Source organism: Euprymna scolopes, chromosome 17, assembly GCF_053919585.1.
Source record: "Euprymna scolopes isolate OS-2025 chromosome 17, ASM5391958v1, whole genome shotgun sequence".
Lineage (NCBI taxonomy): Eukaryota > Metazoa > Mollusca > Cephalopoda > Sepiida > Sepiolidae > Euprymna > Euprymna scolopes.
Genome location: NC_136498.1, coordinates 11,975,448 through 11,998,340, shown reverse-complemented (window position 1 = coordinate 11,998,340; position 22,893 = coordinate 11,975,448). Strand labels below are relative to the sequence as shown.

The window sequence follows — 22,893 nt, the reverse complement described above, 5'->3', positions numbered from 1 at the left end:
GTAATTACTAGCATCTGTTCCCTTTGCAGGATCTTTCCAAATTAGAGTCAGTGTTTCTTCACAAGCCAATCAGGGAATCTCTCGACTCTACGTCCCTTTGCAGGGCAGCAGCTATATGTGAATAAAGTCATTGGAACTGTTTGAACCAGAAACACATCACTCCATCTGTACCAGGTGCCCTCCAGTTTGTCATCCTTCGTATGCCAGCCTTCACGTCATCAATGGTTATCCCAACGTTCTTCATCTGCTGTATTCCTGATAGCCTTATCTGATCTCTCCCAACCAGCTAACCTTCTTATTATATCGCCCTTCGACGGACTAAATCCCACTCCAGAACTTCCTGGTATCATTTGCATTTGGAGTGTTGTTATTTCCCGCATGTTTACTACCATTTAATTATTTATACATCTGGAACTGATTGTTCCGGAAAAAGTTGTTCTGTCGGAACGCAACACTTTTTCCAACAAAGTTCCTAGTTTTCATCCCACCAGTGTGAACCTTCTTTTTCAATATTGTCAGAACGGTCATCGCTACCTTGTCCAGCAATCTATACCCCCTTTCAAGCTCGTCCTTGGCTTTCTGTCCTAGTTTAACTCCTTTTCTTATTTCTTCAATTCTACCAATGCCTTTCCGCCACGGTTTAACACTTTCTTCAAGCTGCCTCTATCAGTATGGCCTTCTATCCTTCATTTCTCTCTTTCTTCTGTATTAAGCCAAGACGATTCGCAACAACGTATGACGTCGCAGTTTCAAATTTTGATGGCTTAATGAATATAAAGAAATCATGATACTCAATACTTGAAAGTTTTATTATGAAAATCTGAAACAGTAATTGAGTTACGCCAAATAGAATTAATCACAAGTGGTTGTTTCGCTTTTGTTTTGTTTTCTTTTTCTTTTTTAGCATTTCGTTTTTTTTTTTACCATTGCCTTTCTGGATGTCAAATTTAATATGCGCAACGAAAGACGAACATGCAACTTCTTTTCAATTACTGAAATATTTGTCCGGATGGTTTTAATTATTGAAATTAAATGCATACAATCGGCTGATATTTATTGATTTATAAAATCATGATTTGCGTATCTTATGCAAAATAGACTAGACTTATATTTCTTTAAATAAATTCGCTAGAAGTCTCAGGTCATCATGTATTCGCTTTATTTCTCGCAAATGGCTTTCCGCAGAATTACGATTAGATGAATAAATACATAAGCATATTTATAACAACTCAGAGTATCATTGGAGTAATATGTATAGAGTCGCATTTAACGGTAAAAAACGCATTGATTTAATTTAAATTTAATTACACTATAGCTGTACATAACGATACACATACGAAATATGCTTAGAAGAAACAGATAACTCGCATGTACATATCTCCGTTTCTTTTCCGTTTTTTATAAATTTCGTTTTTTAAAAGGAGGTAACGTTACGTTTCATACCCGGCAACGACGGATACATCTGCTAGTAGATCTATAAAAGTGAGATTGTGTGTGTGTGAAAACACTTTCTAAATTATACACTGAACGAATTTTTGATTTACAGACATGGAATGTATAGGGTATTAAGACACGCGGAAAACTTTTTAATCCTATTTTCATCCGGAAAAGGACTGCTAACGAGTCAATATTGAAGAATTGGTACGTTTTTTTTTTTTTTTTTACACAGTTATCATCACTTATCAAGGTCCGGAAGCCACTCAGGGATAAGGCTTATTGCAAGTACATTACGTTAGTGTGGAGATTTGATGAAGTGTTTAATTAAGGGGGCGGTTCATTAGGAATTTGTTAACATTGAACTTGAAGACATCCAAGTTGTAGTCCGGAGGGAAGCAGGCAGACGGAACAAGGCACTTCAAAATAATCTCATGCTTAACATAAAGAACTATTAGATAAGCATGACACGTAGGAGTCATCGGATTTTTTTTCTGTTTGTTAACTGTTTTACAACATCGCATGCGTGAATAGTTCACATTACATATTACTTATGTTATAAATAAGTAGTTTAAAAATACATAATTAAAGTCGTGTCATGCTGATCTAATAGTTCTTTATGTTAAGCATGAGATTATTTTGAAGTGCTTTGTAAATATGGTATCATGCTAGCCTAATTGTTATCGTACTTGACTCACGGTCTTAAAGTTTTTGTTTCGATCTCATCTCGAGTAGGTTTTTTTTTTTACTTATAAGATGTGAACTAGAAAAAATATGATATTTGCATACGCATGCATCATTTCTTGTATATATTAAAATATTTATGCGCATTTTACGATCGGGCAACGCCGGGCGGACTGCAAATATTTCAATAGCTACTTTATAACAAAAAAGCAAAGGGGCTATTTTGCCTGTAGAATTAACGCGGAAAATTATAAAACACTTAAGCTGACTATTACCGACGTTTAATTGAAAGTATAAAGCAGTTTTATCCCATATTTCCGATTCTCCGTTAATTATGATTTAGAGAAATGCCAGACGGACATATCTCTATTGTCTTATGTTATTCTGCAAAGTGCTTGCACTTTTATTAATCCGGTTATATTGAAACATTAACGATAAAAAGAACGAATCTATTGAAAGTAGACCTCGAACAAGTGATTTTAGTGGAAAACAATAATCAGTATTATATCTGACGTAAAACATCATGTTGAGATGACATCGAGTGGTGAGGAGCAACACTTTATGTGCTTCATAATTTTTGAAAATGGAGATCTGAATAGGCCGAAAAAAATAACTATGATTAATATGAAAACCTGTTCATTATGCTTAAGTCAAAAAAAACTTACCTTCGATATGATATCTGATTGGTCGTGTTGAAAATATTTTCTTATATACATCCATCCTAGGACATCTTTGAAGTTTTCCACAAAAACGTCGACACAAGCAGCGTTGCGAGTCTCTTCCTGATATTTCGAGCGCCTCACCTTAAAACGAGTAAAAGTTAATGATATCTCTCTCATATATATATATATATATATATATATATATATATATATATATATATAGTGGAAAAGGTAATTAATAAAAACTGAAGAAAGTGCTCAATACTGTTGTAGAACAAATATGCGTTTTATTTTTGTATTACCGTCTCTTTCTGTTAAGTTACATTATTGTTTCAGCTACTCGGCCGTTTTTCTCGGCCGTCTGTAGCTTCCTCAGACTTTTACATGTGTACATGTGACCGTTTCTTTTAAGTATATATGTGTGTACGAGCGCATTGTGTATCCGTGCCCGCGGCCGCTAGCCAACCCTCTCCAAACAATTAACAACAAAATAAAAACTAAAAATAAATAAACCGAATCATAGCCCCCCGCCTCCAAACATAAGCGAAACCTCAACAGGTCAAGACATACTTATCAAGAAATTATTTCACAAACGAGACGCAAAAACTTAAACATTAAGACTTGAATTTGAATGTACCCCCCTCCTCACACCCCCCACATTTCCCCTTCCCCTCCATGTATCCCTATGCCCTCAGCCACACCAGAAATGAACTTCCCAGACCCCCCCCCACAAGTTCCTTAAACCCCAAAACTAAAACATTACCGACATACCAAACGCCTCCTCCCACCTTCCCCCTGATTCCCTTCCTCTCTTTCTTCCGCCCTCCTCGCACCCCCTGACCTCATTCACTCTTTCACTCTTTCATTCCATAATAGCGAACATTTCTGTAAAAGTCTGTGGAAGCTACAGACCGCCAGAAAAACGGCCGAGTAGCTGAAACAATAATGTAACTTAACAGAAAGATACGCTAATAAAAAAATAAAACGTATATATATATATATATATATATATATATATATATATATATATATTTGGTAAAACTGGTAATTAGTAAAAAACTGAAGAGAGTGCTCAATATTATTGCATAGCAAATATGTGTTTTATTTTTTATTACCGTTTTATCTGTTTGGTCATAGACCTTCTGTAAGGTCTGACGAGGCTGCTAGATCGAAAACATGGTCAAACATCTGAAACATATGTAACCAAACAGATAAAATGGTAATAAAAAATAACACACACACACACACACACACACACATATATATATATATATATATATATATATATATATATATATATATATAAATATTTCTTAACCAACGATAAAAGCTAATCTGTTGGGTTTTTTTTCCTATCTCTCTTTGTTTTTCTTCTATTCAACTGAAGATCAACCCCGCTACATTTGGATTATCTCGATTGAATGAACAATGTATATCAATTTGAGTTGGTTTTATCAATTTTTCTTACCGGATTATATTACCATTGGATTTTAAATTCTGACTGTTGGATTTCATTTTTTTAATCCTTTTTTATTGCTTTTTGTATCACCATTGAAACAGTTCTCATATAAGCAGAAATGTTATTCCAGGGTTTTTTTTTCTTTTCCACATTTTTTCATATTTCTTCACACATTTCCTAACGGACATGAATATTTTGCAATTTATAAATATCATAAATTGTAGTTTCATCTAATGCCTCAACTAGCAAATTCTAACCTAACTACAATTATGATTTTCTGGTTTTTTTCTGTCCTCTGGTGAGTAGAATAGCAAGAACAGCATTCTTTGAAATCCCGCAGAATAGGGACTTTGAACATTGTTTGCAGGAGTATTCTGTCAAATAATAAATTTCATTGTCAATTTTAATTTACAGTTTTGATTTATTTTCTCTTATATATATATATATATATATATATATATATATATATATATATATATATATATTGACCCTTCCATCAATGAGGTGCCGCCACAATTACTATGTTTTTCGGAAATCTACACAGATAATCTGCTTTATCGTGGTGTAGGCTTTGTCTGGAACGAACCACACTTATAGGTATTACTGATAAACTTTGCCGTAGACCGCAGGTTTTTATATCAGAGTTTACCTTCTTCTAGATGCATGTCTCGAAGAATGGGGGTGCTTCTCTCCCAGTGAATTAATGCGCGCCCAAATACCAACCTGAACATTTCTACGACACGGCACGGTACATACAGCGCCTAGACTTCCAAATTGGTCACTCATCTTGTACTAGCGGTGATCTGACGAGAACCGGTGTGTCAACGTAATTGTGCAGTATTATATATATATATATATATATATATATATATATATGATGATTGAAACGTCTTATCAGACGAGTGCCACTCCCTTAGACACTTAAAGTCTATGAGCCCAAAAATGACTTCCATCGCCACAGGACCATTTTTATAGACAAATACCTGAGGGAGTATCTATACACAGATGATGTTACAGAGTCTTAGCTTTGTACGACAGATAAGTTTCTCTCTCTATCGGTTCAAAATGTTGAGATCCAGCAACAAGTAAGAGCAAGATAGCCAGCAACAATTTAAACTGCAGACCAGCTTAATCCGGGCACTGGTCTCCCGCTTTATGGCTTTTTAAATCAGAGATTTGCTTCTCCAAGAAAGGTTGCCTTCGCCACGGCTTACGGGAGCCTTCTCCACCCCAACACACACATACATACACAGAAACACACACGATGCTAGTTGGCTGTTAACCCCGAAAAAGAGTTCATTCGGCCTTTGTAAGGTCTTGTTTTTAATCGTTCAGGGAGACTAGCCACCCTCCTCACCAAACAAGTCTGGTGGGGGAACCAGTTTAGTCGCCGGTGACCCGATACTCACACACACACACACACACACACACACACAACACATATATATATATATATAAATATATATATAGCAAATTTTAGTTTTCAATGAATTTAAAAATTTATGACGTGAAATGTTTAAATTTCAAATCAAAAGACTTTTATTATTCTATGTAAGACAAAGAATACAATTGAAATATTATAACTCTTTATCCTTTAAGATTTCGATGTCTACCATTCTTCAGAAGAGAACATATTAGCAAATAGTTATAATAGTGTACACCTTATTTGCTAAAGTAACACAGGTTTCCATACCATGTGATTGGTAGAGAATTTCATTCTTAAGAGGATATATATATATATATATATATATATATATATATATATATATATATAGTCTTTGAAGTTTTTCACCTTTAAAACTATACAAAAAATATTTTTCATCATTCGTTAGAAAACCATCTAGTCAGAAAGTTATTTAATCACCTGCAATCACTGCATCAACTCGCTCTCGAATTTACTATAGTACCGATAATTTATTTTTCAAGGGATCATCAGTTGTCTACCATGAAACACTGTTTCGGGGATTTATATATATATATATATATATATATATATATATATATATATATATATATATATATATATATATGTTAGTATACTAGGGCAACATTTTCTCTAATACCCGTTTCATTGAAGAACAGGGATAATTCATGTGTGTTTCTCTTGCAAACCGTTTTTTTTTTTGCGGGATAATGTTCAAAGGTTCTGTTCGAGTGTAAAAAGAAATTTGCCGTAGTCGCGAACGTTTTCAACTTCCATAAGTCGTTTTCAGGCGAGTGGTGAATAAATAACTGTGTTGGTGAATTTATTAAAAAGACGATTAAAATCGTTTAAAATCATTAAAAGCATATAGCGTGCCTTCCCATTCATACTGAGTCTGATGAATTTTTTTTCATATGGATGAGTAGGGCTTCAATGATTGGGAGGCGCAGATAATAGTGTGAGACGGCTAAAATAGCATCGTTTTTAATTCCTAAATTCTGTTTTGGGATGTTATGTGCTGCAAGGTGTTGGTAAATGGAGCTACTCGGGGAAAATAGGTTGCATGTTAGTCGGCGAGAGATACTGGTTCTAGTCATGCCGATGTATGTGTTATTTTTTGGAGACACATTTTCCTACAAGACAGTTTAAAACGTGTACGTTTTGAGTAAACTGTCGGAGGATGTAGCGTCATTGTTTTAATAATTGATTTGTGTTTAATTGTTTGTAATAAGTAATGAATCTTATTTTAGAGTTTTTTTCAGTGGTTGAAATGTGTTTGTGTCTGATATCTCTTATTATTTTCTCGTCAATTATAGAATTCGCATGCATCCGGTTTCTATAAAATAGGTTGTTGTTGTTGTTATTATTATTATTATTATTATTATTATTATTATTATTATTATTATTATTATTATTATTATTATTAGTGTTATTGTAATGGCGGCTACAGTGATATGAATAAAAATGGAATGAATATTGATAGACCCCAAAGCCTTCATTACATTAGTGACAACGTTAAGAGCCAGATAAATAGCCATAAGTTCTAATGTAGGAAGGGTCTTCAGTTTAATGTGAGCCATCTTCGCCTTAGCAAATTATAGGGAGCATTAAGTTCCTTGTTTTGCATCAAGGGAAACCCCTATGCAAGTTTAGATGCATCACAAAAGCATATAAACTCCATCGAGGAGTCCTCCATCATCACACGTCTGGGGAACTCAAGATCATATAATTTGTTTAACTCTTTTGCAAGAGCTTGCCAAGAGAGTGTAGAATTTACAGGAATTTCCTGGTCCCAGTACAGCTGACTTTTTCATGAAAAAAGAAAGATTCAGAAACTTCCCCCTCGAAGAATTTAAGGCAACAATATAATTGCCGGGGGTGACATCCACATTAAAGAGTAAGTCAAAATTTCCCCTTTAACTTAAATTTAAGAATAAGCAATTTAATCATCTCCTTCAAATTGATGGTATAGAAATCAGATATTCTGAGAAAAGTTCTAAATTCGAACTCGTCGGCCGAAGAAGATCCACTAAAATTTGAACATTCCAAATCCATCCTTAAAGGCTGGAAGGATACAGGTTTTTAAATCTCGTGACCAGACTTCAATTTATGTAATACTTCCCTAATATCGGAAGAAAATCTTTCAGAATTTTGACAAAGTGTCAACCTCTCCTCCTGGGGAGGTTTTCAAATAATTTGGTCAAATAAATCGTCCAATTCGTTAAACCACCTTTCCACGTCCGTTGCTTTTGACTCCATCGAAGTCAATGAGAGATTTTCCTTCAGCCATTTCACCGTGTTTGACATTCGACATTTCTTAGCCTCAATCCTGGCAAATAAGTCCTTAGCAGCAGACATTATGAAAAATAAAAGTCACGTAAATTGAGGGAGAACGTTAAACAGCGACAAAGGAATTAATTGCAAAGGAAGATCGGTAAAAAATACTTTTCAAAACAAAACCCGTCGACAAGCAAGATGTAATTAACGAGAAAATCAGCGGAGAGAATAAAACTTTCTCTCCCTCAAATTGACAATTTATTTCAATTTCAAACAATTAATGAAATTAAAAGTAATAATAAAGACACATTATTTTTTAAAGAGAAATTAAACATCTCCTCTAAATATTTAATTGCAAAAATCTGAAGCAAAAATCTACTAAGCAGAGAAAAAAATTCCCAAATTTCAAGATGGCGCTTAGATTCACGCGATGGAATTTAAATTTCAAGGCTTAAAATAAAGTTTGGGCGAAAATCGTTCGCCTTAGAACTATGATTAAATTAACCACAGTAGTAAAATATCTTAGTCTAAAATGTGTATTACGATTTTAAATTTGAAAGTTGCCACTTTCTTCTCCTTTTTGTTTTTTGACAATATTACATTAAATAAATATCGCACTCAAACTGAGGTTATTTCAATAAAGGGCGCGATAATCTGCCAGGCCAGACTCCCATATTTTTGTTATTAATAGGCAAATTTTAAAGAAAGTAATTATCTTATTTCGTTACGTAGCCAGAATCAAACCAATTATACGAATTACAAATTTAGTGGCTACAATTTTCGTGGCCTCACATATCCGACCAACATAAGTAATTAAACTAATTTCGCACTTATACACTCGAAATAAGAAAGTCGCAACATGCGAGTCAATCAAGCGTAAAAACACGTAAATTCTTAGAATTCAAAGCAAATCAAAATACTCACACTTTTTTAAAAGTCAATTAAAACTAATCAGTGCAAAACTAAACTTAACTATATCGATTTTTCAAAATTTATTTAAGCACAACCTAAAATTTATAAATTATTAATTTTGTAAAATAAACTATTACACTCTGGCAGAGAGGAAAATCACACAACGAATTAAAGGCAAACTTACATGGCATGACAAAAACCAGCCGTCTTTCTTATTGGTCGCGAAATCATTTCGTTATTTTGCATATCAGCTGAGTAAGTGATGCTTTGCAAAAAACATTACTTAAATTTCTACCGACACTAAGTTTGAATGTTCTTGGCAAAAGGATCCATTTATTTATGATTCTAATATAACTGGTGGTTAGTTCCGCCGAATAGTAATTTCAATATCAACATTTTAGCTAATTTAAAGAAGACGATATTATGCCTATTTAGTTAGGGAGAATAGTCTCAATGAGGGGAGAAAGGAGGTCACCAATCGCCCTTAAATTAATGAGTCACTGCTTGTAAAAAAGAGAGACGTAAACCCCGTCCATCCTCTAAAATTATATACAGGAACGGGCTATGTTGTTTAACTGTTTGAGTGTACGAGGATTAGAATTAAAATAAACCAATGAGAAAGGCTGTAGTAAAAACATGACATCAAATTCTTATCAACCAATGAATGTTCGCATTTCAAGTTTGGCAATTTTATATATATATATATATATATATATATATATATATATATATATATATATATGTATGTATGTATGTATATATATATATATATATGTATGTATATAATTTTATTAAAAATCTCCCTTTAGTATTTAATATAATGATAATAGTATTTTCATTTAAAAACTAATATATATCTTATGATTAATATCGAAAGTAATTGATATGGATGCGATCCAAATTAAATTTATAAAATAATAAAAGTAAACTATATGTATATAGTCATCAACATGCAGTACTGTTTCACTGCATCACAGCTCATCAGTGCGGCTAGACACACAATTACCTTAATCAAAGTATAAACTTGACCGTCTTGACGATAATCGGCGCTCATAACCGTTATGCTAATCGGCTGCTGCAGGAATTTGCGATTTTTTGGTTGTGGCCAGAACACATGGCCTAATAAAAGATCTGGCAAAAAAAATGTGGAGGATAAAAAACAAGAATGTCAGACAATGTGAAGGACATCTGGACATAACCATGGCTGAGTTGCTCAGAAAGGCGCAGAACCGGAGTCAATGGCGACGATTCGTGAAGAGTGTCACGGCTGGTAGTAATGATCAGTCTGCTAGAGAGAGAGAGAGAGAGAGAGAGAGAGAGAGAGAGAGAGAGAGGGAGAGAGAGAGAGAGAGAGAGAGAGAGACTAATAATCTCCTCGGACCATCAGATTTTTCGTGTTTATCGTTTGAGCAATTTACACTCTTAGTAAAATTTGTAAAATGCATTACATGGACATACATATTCTTATCTTATCAAAACAAACCCTTTTGCATCGAGCTGATACATGCATATGATAAACATGCATTTGATTTTATCGTCACATCGTTCACATCAGACATTCCCTTGGGGCGTTATAAGCTTACTTTGCTGCATCTGTTCTGTTAGATATTGGTGTGTGTAATAGGGTACATCCTTACGAGAAAGTGGTGGGAGTATTCAATTATGTTAAAGTGAGTAGAGAGAGTTGGCGAGTGTAGGTTAGTTTATCTAAGAAATTTATTTTACTTATGAACTGGTTTTGATTAAAGGCAATATATAAAAGTAAATATATGCGTGTCGCCTAGTATGTAAACATGAACTAGAAAGCCTAATAAATGCAAAATATCCTGTTATACTTTCTATTAGTTTAATAAAATAAAAAAAGTATTAAAAAAGTATATTACCTTTTTCGTTTGCTTGACTGTATATAGATTTTGACTGTTCATTCCAAGTGGATCTTTATAATGCATTATGGTTGAGAGTATTGCATAGTTGACTATTGTGCTGAAACGAGATGCGACATCGATTAAAATACTTGTTTAATTTTTAAAGCATTTTAGTAATATTATTACTTGTTGCGCGTTATGAAATCGAATACAGTTATTCAATCATTTGTTATGCATCATTTGAGGAAATAGAAGTTTATTCAAGATCAACTTGCTCGATAAAGGTTAAGGATTGCTAGATTGTAGGAATTAATACTATTGCATATAACGTCATATGGTTAAAATCGAGGATGAAAGAGAGAGAGAGAGAGACAGGTAGTTAATTGGAAGCGCACCACTTGTGAATACATTTAATCCAAGTGCACTAACTTGATATGCTTAAGGATTTAACTTGGCAAACGTCAGGAACTACTAAATATAGCGACAGCTTATATGCAGTTTCACGAACTTATTAACATAATTTGGATCTAAACAATTTGAACTCTTTTTAATTGTTTGATAAATGTTGGTCGAGTAAACCCACTCGTATATAAAGCAGTAAGTGTAATATAATAGGGAATGACAGTTCAGAGTCAACTTGCTGAACTCAAGGTTAGGATTACAAGACTGTGGAAATAAACTGAACCGGATATGGCATCACATGGCAAATAAAGTGTTTTGATAGAATTCTGCGTTTCCGCTGCAGATCTATATATGTGGAAATGTTAATATAAAATATATGTAGAAAATATTAATCTAAAATTATATATAAAGGAAATGCTTATTGAAAATTATATATGTACGAAAAGTTCATTTAAAATTATATACGTGGAAATCTTAATTTAACATTATATATGTAGGAAATGTTAATTTACAATTATATATATATATATAGGAAATGTTAATTATAAAATATATATTTGGAAATGTTAATTTAATATTATATATGTAGGAAATGTTAATTTAAAATAATATATGTGGAAATGTTAATTTAAAATTATATATGTGGAAATGTTAATTTAAAATTATATATATAGGAAATGTTAATTTAAAATTATAAATAAAGGAAATGTTAATTCAAAATTACATATTTGGAAATATTACTTTAAAAATATATGTTAATTTAAACGTATATATATACATATAATTTTGATTTAAATTATATATATAGGAATTGTTAATTTAAAATTACATATATAGGAAATATTAATTGAAACTTTTATATTTGGAAATGTTAATTTAAAATTGTATATTTGGAAATGTTAATTTAAAATTATATATATAGGAAATGTTAATTTAAAATTATATATGTAGGAAATATTAATTTAGAATTATATATGTGGAAATTCTAATTTAAAATTATATATGTGGAAATGTTAATTTAAAATTATATATGTGGAAATGTTTATATAAAATTATATATTAAGGAAATGTTAATTTTTAATTATATATGTAGAATTTTTTATATGAAATTATATATGTGGAAATGTTAATTAAAAATTATATATGTAGGAAATGTTAATTAAGAATTATATATATGGAAATGTTTATATAAATTATATACGTTGGAGATGTTAATTTAAAATTATATATGTGGAAATTCTAATTTAAAATAATATATGTGAGAAATGTTAATTTTAAATTATATACGTAGGAAATGTTAATTTAAAATTATATATATATATAGGAAATGTTAATTTAAAATTATATATGTGGGAAATGTTTATTTAAAATTATATATGTGGAAATATAAATTTTAAATTATATATGTGGAAATGTTAATTTAAAATTATATATGTAGGAAATGTTAATTTAAAATTATATTTGTGGAAATATAAATTTTAAATTATATATGTGGAAATGTTAATTTAAAATTATATATTTAAAAATGTTAATTTAAAATTATGTATGTAGGAAATGTTAATTTAAAATTATGTTTGTGGAAATGTAAATTTTAAATTATATATGTGGAAATGTTAATTTTAAATTATATATGTAGGAAATGCTAATTTAAAATTATATATTTAAAAATGTTAATTTTAAATTATGTATATATCAGAAATGTTAATTTAAAATTATATATATATATATATATATATAGGAAATGTTAATTTAAAATTATATAGGTAGAAAATGTTAATTTAAAATTATATATGTGGAAATTTTAATTAAAAATTATATGTGGAAATGTTAATTTAAAATTATATATATGGAAATGTTAATTTAAAATTATATATGTGGAAATGTTTATATAAAATTATATATGTTGAACCGTTAATTAAAGATTATATATGTAGAAATGTTTATATAAAATTATATATTTAGGAAATGTTAATACAAAATCATATATGTAGAATTTTTGATATATAATTATATATGTGGGAAATGTTAATTTAAAGCTTTATATGTAGGAAATGTTAATTAAGAATTATATATATGGAAATGTTTATATAAATTATATATTTTCGAAATGTTAATTTTAAATTATATATGTGGAAATGTTAATTTAAAATTATATATTTCGGAAATGTTAATTTAAAATTATATATTTCGGAAATGTTAATATAAAATTATATATTTCAGAAATGTTAATTTAAAATTACATATTTCGGAAATGTTAATTTAAAATTATATATATAGGAAATGTTTATATAAAATTATATATGTGGGAAATATTAATTTAAAATTATATATCTAGGAAATGTTAATTTTAAATATATATGTGGAAATGTTAATTTAAAATTATATATGGAGAAATGTTAATTTAAAATTATAAATGTAGGAAATGTTAATTTAAAATTATATATGTGGAAATGTAAATTTTTAATTCTATATGTGGAAATGTTAATTTAAAATAATATATGTAGGAAATGTTAATTTAAAATTATATTTGTGGAAATATAAATTTAAAATTATATATGTGGAAATGTTAATTTAAAATTATATATTTAAAAATGTTAATTTAAAATTATGTATGTAGGAAATGTTAATTTATAATTATTTTTGTGGAAATGTAAATTTTAAATTATATATGTGGAAATGTTAATTTTAAATTATATATGTAGGAAATGCTAATTTAAAATTATATATTTAAGAATGTTAATTTTAAATTATGTATATATAAGAAATGTTAATTTAAAATTATATATATATATATATAGGAAATGTTAATTTAAAATTATATATGAATAGGAAATGTTAATTCAAAATTATATAGGTAGAAAATGTTAATTTAAAATTATATATGTGGAAATTTTAATTTAAAATTATATGTGGAAATGTTAATTTAAAATTATATATGTGGAAATGTTAATTTAAAATTATATATGTGGAAATGTTAATTTAAAATTATATATGTGGAACCGTTAATTAAAGATTATATATGTAGAAATGTTTATATAAAATTATATATTTAGGAAATGTTAATACAAAATCATATATGTAGAATTTTTGATATATAATTATATATGTGGGAAATGTTAATTTAAAGCTTTATATGTAGGAAATGTTAATTAAGAATTATATATATGGAAATGTTTATATAAATTATATATTTTCGAAATGTTAATTTTAAATTATATATGTGGAAATGTTAATTTAAAATTATATATTTCGGAAATGTTAATTTAAAATTATATATTTCGGAAATGTTTATATAAAATTATATATTTCGGAAATGTTAATTTAAAATTACATATTTCGGAAATGTTAATTTAAAATTATATATATAGGAAATGTTTATATAAAATTATATATGTGGGAAATATTAATATAAAATTATATATCTAGGAAATGTTAATTTGAAATATATATGTGGAAATGTTAATTTGAAATTATATATGTGGAAATGTTAATTTAAAATTATATATGTAGAAAATGTTAATTTAAAATTATATATGTGGAAATGTAAATTTTTAATTCTATATGTGGAAATGTTAATTTAAAATAATATATGTAGGAAATGTTAATTTAAAATTATATTTGTGGAAATATAAATTTAAAATTATATATGTGGAAATGTTAATTTAAAATTATATATTTAAAAATGTTAATTTAAAATTATGTATGTAGGAAATGTTAATTTAAAATTATTTTTTTGGAAATGTAAATTTTAAATTATATATGTGGAAATGTTAATTTAAAATTATATATGTAGGAAATGCTAATTTAAAATTATATATTTAAAAATGTTAATTTTAAATTATGTATATATAAGAAATGTTAATTTAAAATTATATATATATAGGAAATGTTAATTTAAAATTATATATATATAGGAAATGTTGATTTAAAATTATATAGGTAGAAAATGTTAATTTAAAATTATATATGTGGAAATTTTAATTTAAAATTATATGTGGAAATGTTAATTTAAAATTATATATGTGGAAATGTTAATTTAAAATTATATATGTGGAACCGTTAATTAAAGATTATATATGTAGCAATGTTTATATAAAATTATATATTTAGGAAATGTTAATACAAAATCATATATGTAGAATTTTTGATATATAATTTTATATGTGGGAAATGTTAATTTAAAGCTTTATATGTAGGAAATGTTAATTAAGAATTATATATATGGAAATGTTTATATAAATTATATATTTTCGAAATGTTAATTTTAAATTATATATGTGGAAATGTTAATTTAAAATTATATATTTCGGAAATGTTAATTTAAAATTATATATTTCGGAAATGTTAATATAAAATTACATATTTCGGAAATGTTAATTTAAAATTATATATATAGGAAATGTTTGTATAAAATCATATATGTGGGAAATATTAATTTAAAATTATATATCTAGGAAATGTTAATTTGAAATATATATGTGGAAATGTTAATTTAAAATTATATATGTGGAAATGTTAATTTAAAATTATATATGTAGGAAATGTTAATTTAAAATTATATATGTGGAAATGTAAATTTTTAATTCTATATGTGGAAATGTTAATTTAAAATTATATATGTAGGAAATGTTAATTTAAAATTATATATGTAGGAAATATTACTTTAAAATTATATATATAAGAAATGTTTATTTAAAACTATATATGTCGGAAATGTTAATTTAAAATTATATATGTGGAAATGTTAATTTAAAATTATATATGTGGAAATGTTAATTTAAAATTATATATGTGGAAATGTTAATTTAAAATTATATATGTGGAAATGTTAATTTAGAATTATATATGTGGAAATGTTAATTTAAAATTATATATGTAGGAAATGTTAATTTAAAATTATATATGTGGAAATGTTAATTTACAATTATATATATAGGAAATTTTTATTTAAAATTATATATGTGGAAATGTTAATTTAAAATTATATATGTGGAAATGTTAATTTAAAATTATATATGTAGGAAATGTTAATTTAAAATTATATATGTAGGAAATGTTAATTTAAAATTATATATGTGGAAATGTTAATTTAACATTATATATATAGGAAATGTTTATTTAAAATTATGTATGTAGGAAATGTTAATTTAAAATTATATATATAGGAAATGTTTATTTAAAATTATTTATGTAGGAAATGTTAAGTTAGAATTATATATATAGGAAATGTTTATTTAAAATTATTTTTGTAGGAAATGTTAATTTAGAATTATATATGTGGAAATGTTAATTTAAAATTATATATGTAGGAAATGTTAATTTAAAATTATATTTGTGGAAATATAAATTTAAAATTATATATGTAGGAAATGTTAATTTAAAATGATATATTTAAAAATGTTAATTTAAAATTATGTATGTAGGAAATGTTAATTTAAAATTATTTTTGTGGAAATGTAAATTTTAAATTATATATGTGGAAATGTTAATTTTAAATTATATATGTAGGAAATGTTTATTTAAAATTATATATTTAAAAATGTTAATTTTAAATTATGTATATATAAGAAATGTTAATTTAAAATTATATATATATATAGGAAATGTTAATTTAAAATTATATATATATAGGAAATGTTAATTTAAAATTATATAGGTAGAAAATGTTAATTTAAAATTATATATGTGGAAATTTTAATTTAAAATTATATGTGGAAATGTTAATTTAAAATTATATATGTGGAAATGTTAATTTAAAATTATATATGTGGAAATGTTAATTTAAAATTATATATGTGGAACCGTTAATTAAAGATTATATATGTAGAAATGTTTATATAAAATTATATATTTAGGAAATGTTAATACAAAATCATATATGTAGAATTTTTGATATATAATTATATATGTGGGAAATGTTAATTTAAAGCTTTATATGTAGGAAATGTTAATTAAGAATTATATATATGGAAATGTTTATATAAATTATATATTTTCGAAATGTTAATTTTAAATTATATATGTGGAAATGTTAATTTAAAATTATATATTTCGGAAATGTTAATTTAAAATTATATATTTCGGAAATGTTAATATAAAATTATATATTTCGGAAATGTTAATTTAAAATTACATATTTCGGAAATGTTAATTTAAAATTATATATATAGGAAATGTTTATATAAAATTATATATGTGGGAAATATTAATTTAAAATTATATATCTAGGAAATGTTAATTTTAAATATATATGTGGAAATGTTAATTTAAAATTATATATGTGGAAATGTTAATTTAAAATTATATATGTAGGAAATGTTAATTTAAAATTATATATGTGGAAATGTAAATTTTTAATTCTATATGTGGAAATGTTAATTTAAAATAATATATGTAGGAAATGTTAATTTAAAATTATATATGTAGGAAATATTACTTTAAAATTATATATATAAGAAATGTTTATTTAAAACTATATATGTCGGAAATGTTAATTTAAAATTATATATGTGGAAATGTTAATTTAAAATTATATATGTGGAAATGTTAATTTAAAATTGTATATGTGGAAATGTTAATTTAAAATTATATATGTGGAAATGTTAATTTAGAATTATATATGTGGAAATGTTAATTTAAAATTATATATGTAGGAAATGTTAATTTAAAATTATATATGTGGAAATGTTAATTTACAATTATATATATAGGAAATTTTTATTTAAAATTATATATGTGGAAATGTTAATTTAAAATTATATATGTGGAAATGTTAATTTAAAATTATATATGTAGGAAATGTTTATTTAAAATTATATATGTAGGAAATGTTAATTTAAAATTATATATGTGGAAATGTTAATTTAACATTATATATATAGGAAATGTTTATTTAAAATTATGTATGTAGGAAATGTTAATTTAAAATTATATATATAGGAAATGTTTATTTAAAATTATTTATGTAGGAAATGTTAAGTTAGAATTATATATATAGGAAATGTTTATTTAAAATTATTTATGTAGGAAATGTTAATTTAGAATTATATATGTGGAAATGTTAATTTACAATTATATATATAGGAAATGTTTATTTAAAATTATATATGTGGAAATGTTAATTTAAAATTATATATTATGAAATGTTAATTTAAAATTATATATGTAGGAAATGGTAATTTAAAATTATATATGTAGGAAATGTTTATTTCAAATTATATATGTAGGAAATGTTAATTTAAAATTATATATATAGGAAATGTTTATTTAAAATTATTTATGTAGGAAATGTTAATTTAGAATTATATACGTGGAAATGTTAATTTACAATTATATATATAGGAAATGTTTATTTAAAATTATATATGTGGAAATGTTAATTTAAAATTATATATTATGAAATGTTAATTTAAAATTATATATGTAGGAAATGTTAATTTAAAATTATATATGTAGGAAATGTTTATTTAAAATTATATATGTAGGAAATGTTAATTTAAAATTATATATATAGGAAATGTTTATTTAAAATTATTTATGTAGGAAATGTTAATTTAGAATTATATACGTGGAAATGTTAATTTAAAATTATATATGTGGAAATGTTTATTTAAAATTATATACGTGTAAATGTTAATTTAAAATTTTATATGTAGAAAATGTAAATTTTAAATTACGTATATATAGAAAATGTTAATTTAAAATTATATATATATAGGAAATTTAATTTAAAATTATATATGTAGGAAATGTTTATTTAAAATTATATATGTAGGAAATGTTAATTTAAAATTATATATATAGGAAATGTTTATTTAAATTTATTTATGTAGGAAATGTTAATTTAGAATTATATACGTGGAAATGTTAATTTAAAATTATATATGTGGAAATGTTTATTTAAAATTATATACGTGTAAATGTTAATTTAAAATTTTATATGTAGAAAATGTAAATTTTAAATTACATATATATAGAAAATGTTAATTTAAAATTATATATATATAGGAAATGTTAATTTAAAATTATATATGTAGGAAATGTTCATTTAAAATTATATATGTGGAAGAGTTCATTTAAAATTCGCTTATTTGATTAAATAGTAATTATTGATCTCTATGTTTTACCTCATCCGCCGAATTGGTCAGTGATTTTGAACGATGTCGTTTGTAGGCTTTATCAAAATTATACGTCTACAAGATAAGCTACTATATCAAGAAGTCGTCTGGAATATATATACGTATGATTTCGTAATGTCGCTACGATGATAGTTATGCTGTAAAACCCCTAATCCAACCAACCTATCTTCCAAGTTTAAGTCGGTCATGGTTGAGGTCCAGTCTTACCTGTTCTGTGTTTCGTTCATCAGAGCCATCAACTGGCCAATGTAACTTTTCGATATCATGATAATAGTTTCATCTTCTGGCAGCGTGACATTGCTGCCATTCATGCTTAATAAACCTTCCAAGAAATATTTCCAGTCAAACTGCAACAATAAAATAACAAAATGAAAACAATAAAAGCATAAAAATATTAACAGATAAAAAATGAACTGAATAATATGAATCGTTCTTCTTAGCCTCTTCGGAAAGAGCAAAGCGTAGTATCAATTCTGACACTACAGGGTTGAATGATAAAGTTGTCGCCTTACAGAAAACAAAAATATAGCTTTATTTTTAAACTTTATTGAAAAAAAAAGCAATTTAGCAAATTTGATTATGTGGCAGAGCTGAAATCTACTCAATGTAGCCTCAATCACCATCTCGATACAAGTCCGGAACTAAAAGCATGGGTTTTCTATAAGCGCCGACGGGAACTTAGTGAATACTCGGTAGATAGCAGTAATAAATCCTGCTGCCATACCTAGGGTCTGTCAACGGACAACTAATTGCCCCAGGGGATCACCACATTTAAGCACATCCTGGTACACTTTAGTGTTGACTTTCAAGCCGACTTCTAAAATGTGAGGCGGCATGATGTTGACCTCCCGTGAAACCGCACCAAGGACAATAACCGTGGCTGGAGACTGTTTTCATCAACATGGGCACATTCCTGTTATTCGTGGCAATCCAGCGATGCATTTTGAGGGTTATGGCAATGGTAATGTTCTCATAACTTGGAGGATCGGTAGAGAGTATGAATTTACAGCTTGTCGAACATTATGTCACTTTCCTATCGCTCTGGCCAACTGGTAGATTGTCTGCAATGGGATCATGTCGTCTTTTCTAGTGCGACAATTTTGTTGTTAACTCCTATACACTTAAATTGTTATACATTTATTTTCCTTCAAAGATGCACATTACGTAATGGGTGACTATGAATTCCGTTTTAAGCTCCGACTACGATGCACCTAGATTTAAAAAGGGGCGAAACTGCTTCGAGTAAGTTGAAATTGCGAGTTACAATGCGAACACTTAGCGGTTTACTTGTCAACTCACTTGCTAGTTTTTACCTGACACGGACTCCCATGATTGTACCTAGCGTAATAAATTTATTCTATATTGTATATGTGTCTATTTTTCCACACGACAACATATTTATAGGAGGCATTTTTTAGTAGAAGGGTTGTGCAGCGAAATATGTTCACATTTCTGCATGTTTATACCGTCGAGGAAATAGTCAGAAGGAAGATCATTCCAATATCAAACCGTTCAAGCAAGGAAACTATTATATTATTTTTTTTTCCAGCATAGGGGATTTCTATAGTGAAGAAGCTCAATTTTGCTGCTTGTCGTGTTAGTCAAACTACTTACGTTGATAGTAATTGTCTGTATTTTTGAGATGAGGTGTTTTCGTTGATTGAGATTGTCAGACTGACTTCCTCATCTTGGTTGTAAGAGTCATAACGTTTCGGCCGTTTTAACCTCCGGTCTTCATCAGGTGTTTTGTATCGAACTGGGGAACCGTTTGTTCGGAGTCTCGAACCCAACCCTTTATTATTATTACGGGGTTACCGTGTTCGAACTCCAGCTAGGCTCTGGGACATAGTTGCTGATTCTCTGTTTTGAATGTTACTTTTTCACTGCCTTCGTTCAGGATTCAACTTACGTTGATTATGAAATAAATACAGTGCGTTCGTCGATGCACATTCCATTGAAGTACAACAAGCACAGAAATGCAACATTGCGACGATGAGACAGAGGCTTGGTGAGGCAGACAATGCAAAACCTATTAGTCTAGCAACTTTCTTTGGCATCATGTCTAAGGAAAGACTTCATTTGTGTTGTCCTTAATCGGTGAAGTCTCAATTAAAAATGTCTTTTTTTAAGCTGTTGGATTTTATCTACAACGAAAATTGGCCTTCCGTCCAACTCTGTCCTTGCGGGTAGACAAGTAAATAAGGTATATAAAATGTTTTCATCAACTTGGCACAATTGCAACATTTCCCTCATTAGCATCTTAAGGTGTTAAAAATATATTTATAAGAATGAGCTTGAATTAAAGTGTAGTATCTGTTCGAATATGATACGTCCTCTGTACTGTTGTGGCACAATGGCTAGTCCTTTTTGGAGGAGCTGGAGGTTTATACATTAATAAACCTTGTGTCTAACTTGACCTGCACCTATGTGGAGGCAAACACACACACATTTCAGTGCGGACACATTTTTTAAACGGTTAGAGCATGTAGCTTGGGTTTGAATGACAGTTATTATGAAACTTTCAGTGGTGTCAGAATCATTCAAGAAAGGTCAGACTTACACGCAGATATCTGAACTTGAAAAACAAAGCATTGCGTGAAACGCATATTTCTCTCTCTCTCTCTCTCTCTCTCTCTCTTCCTTTCTATTTCACCGATTCACTCCCTTTCTCTCTCTTTCTTCATTGAAAGAGAGAATTGAAATATAATTCCATTGTTGTAAAAACAGTTGAAGCTTGCACCCCATACGCGGAGGACGTGGTGATTTGGTGTGCACGCAATGTGTCGACTAAATATGCTTCCTACTTGTTAACTATTAAATAAATTATATATTTTTATAAAAATGCATTTGTTCGCTATTTTTGTAGAAGTGTTCGATTTCAGTCTGCGGTTCCTTCTATGAATGCGACGACAGAAAGCTGCCTGTAACGACGCAATGAACACACAAGAAGCGACCCATGCCAGACAGATATAGCCGACGACATGTCGACCCGTTTTTTGTTGATGTTTCCAACATGTGTCTATCGTTAGATATCGTTGGATATCGTTTATTTCCCGGGTAGCTGGCTGCGTTCCCAAGACGCTCTTCAACCAAGTAACCCTCCCGGGGAGGCGATAGTATCATACTGTTATCGGTAAGAAAGAGATATATTTCGAGATGGAAGCAATTCTATTTTGTCATGATTAAGAATCTTTTGTTTGCGATTTGAATAAAAATCGATCTTGTGTCGAACTCTACTCTTGTGGAGATGAAAAGTAAATAGGGGCCCCACGCGAATTGAAAGGAGGTAGGGGAAAGTTGAAAACCTCCGTATTTACCTTCCTCTTATTGGGATAAATTATGTCACAAGGCCAAAGGTAGAAAAATGAGTCAGTTCATAAGACGTGGTGAAGAATGGCCTATTATAAATTGCCTGTGCAACCCCATTGGCATTATACAATGAGGGACCCACAAGCAAGTAACTATAAACTAAGTCATTCCTAATCTCTGTCGGCTTGATATTTACTCCCCACAGTTGCCGGAAAATGTTATATAAATCAGGGCTCAATCGAAAGGGCAATCAGACTTACAAAAAGTGCCTGAGCAACCCTACCAAAATTTGGAAATAGAGGTGTTTCTGACTATTGTAAATAACAAA

General features: G+C 27.9%; 1 protein-coding gene across 1 annotated transcript in view; it reads right to left on the bottom strand.

Annotated features, from left to right (window-relative positions):
* LOC145296663 (membrane metallo-endopeptidase-like 1) overlaps nt 1-22,893 on the bottom strand; it is a 336,498-nt gene that overhangs the window by 144,894 nt on the left and 168,711 nt on the right. The window contains exons 9-11 of the mRNA XM_080142602.1: nt 19,464-19,603; nt 10,735-10,834; nt 2,784-2,921 (exon numbers count right to left, since the gene is read on the bottom strand). Coding sequence (XP_079998728.1) covers nt 2,784-2,921; nt 10,735-10,834; nt 19,464-19,603 — 378 coding nt within the window. The remainder of the gene's footprint in view (nt 1-2,783; nt 2,922-10,734; nt 10,835-19,463; nt 19,604-22,893) is intronic.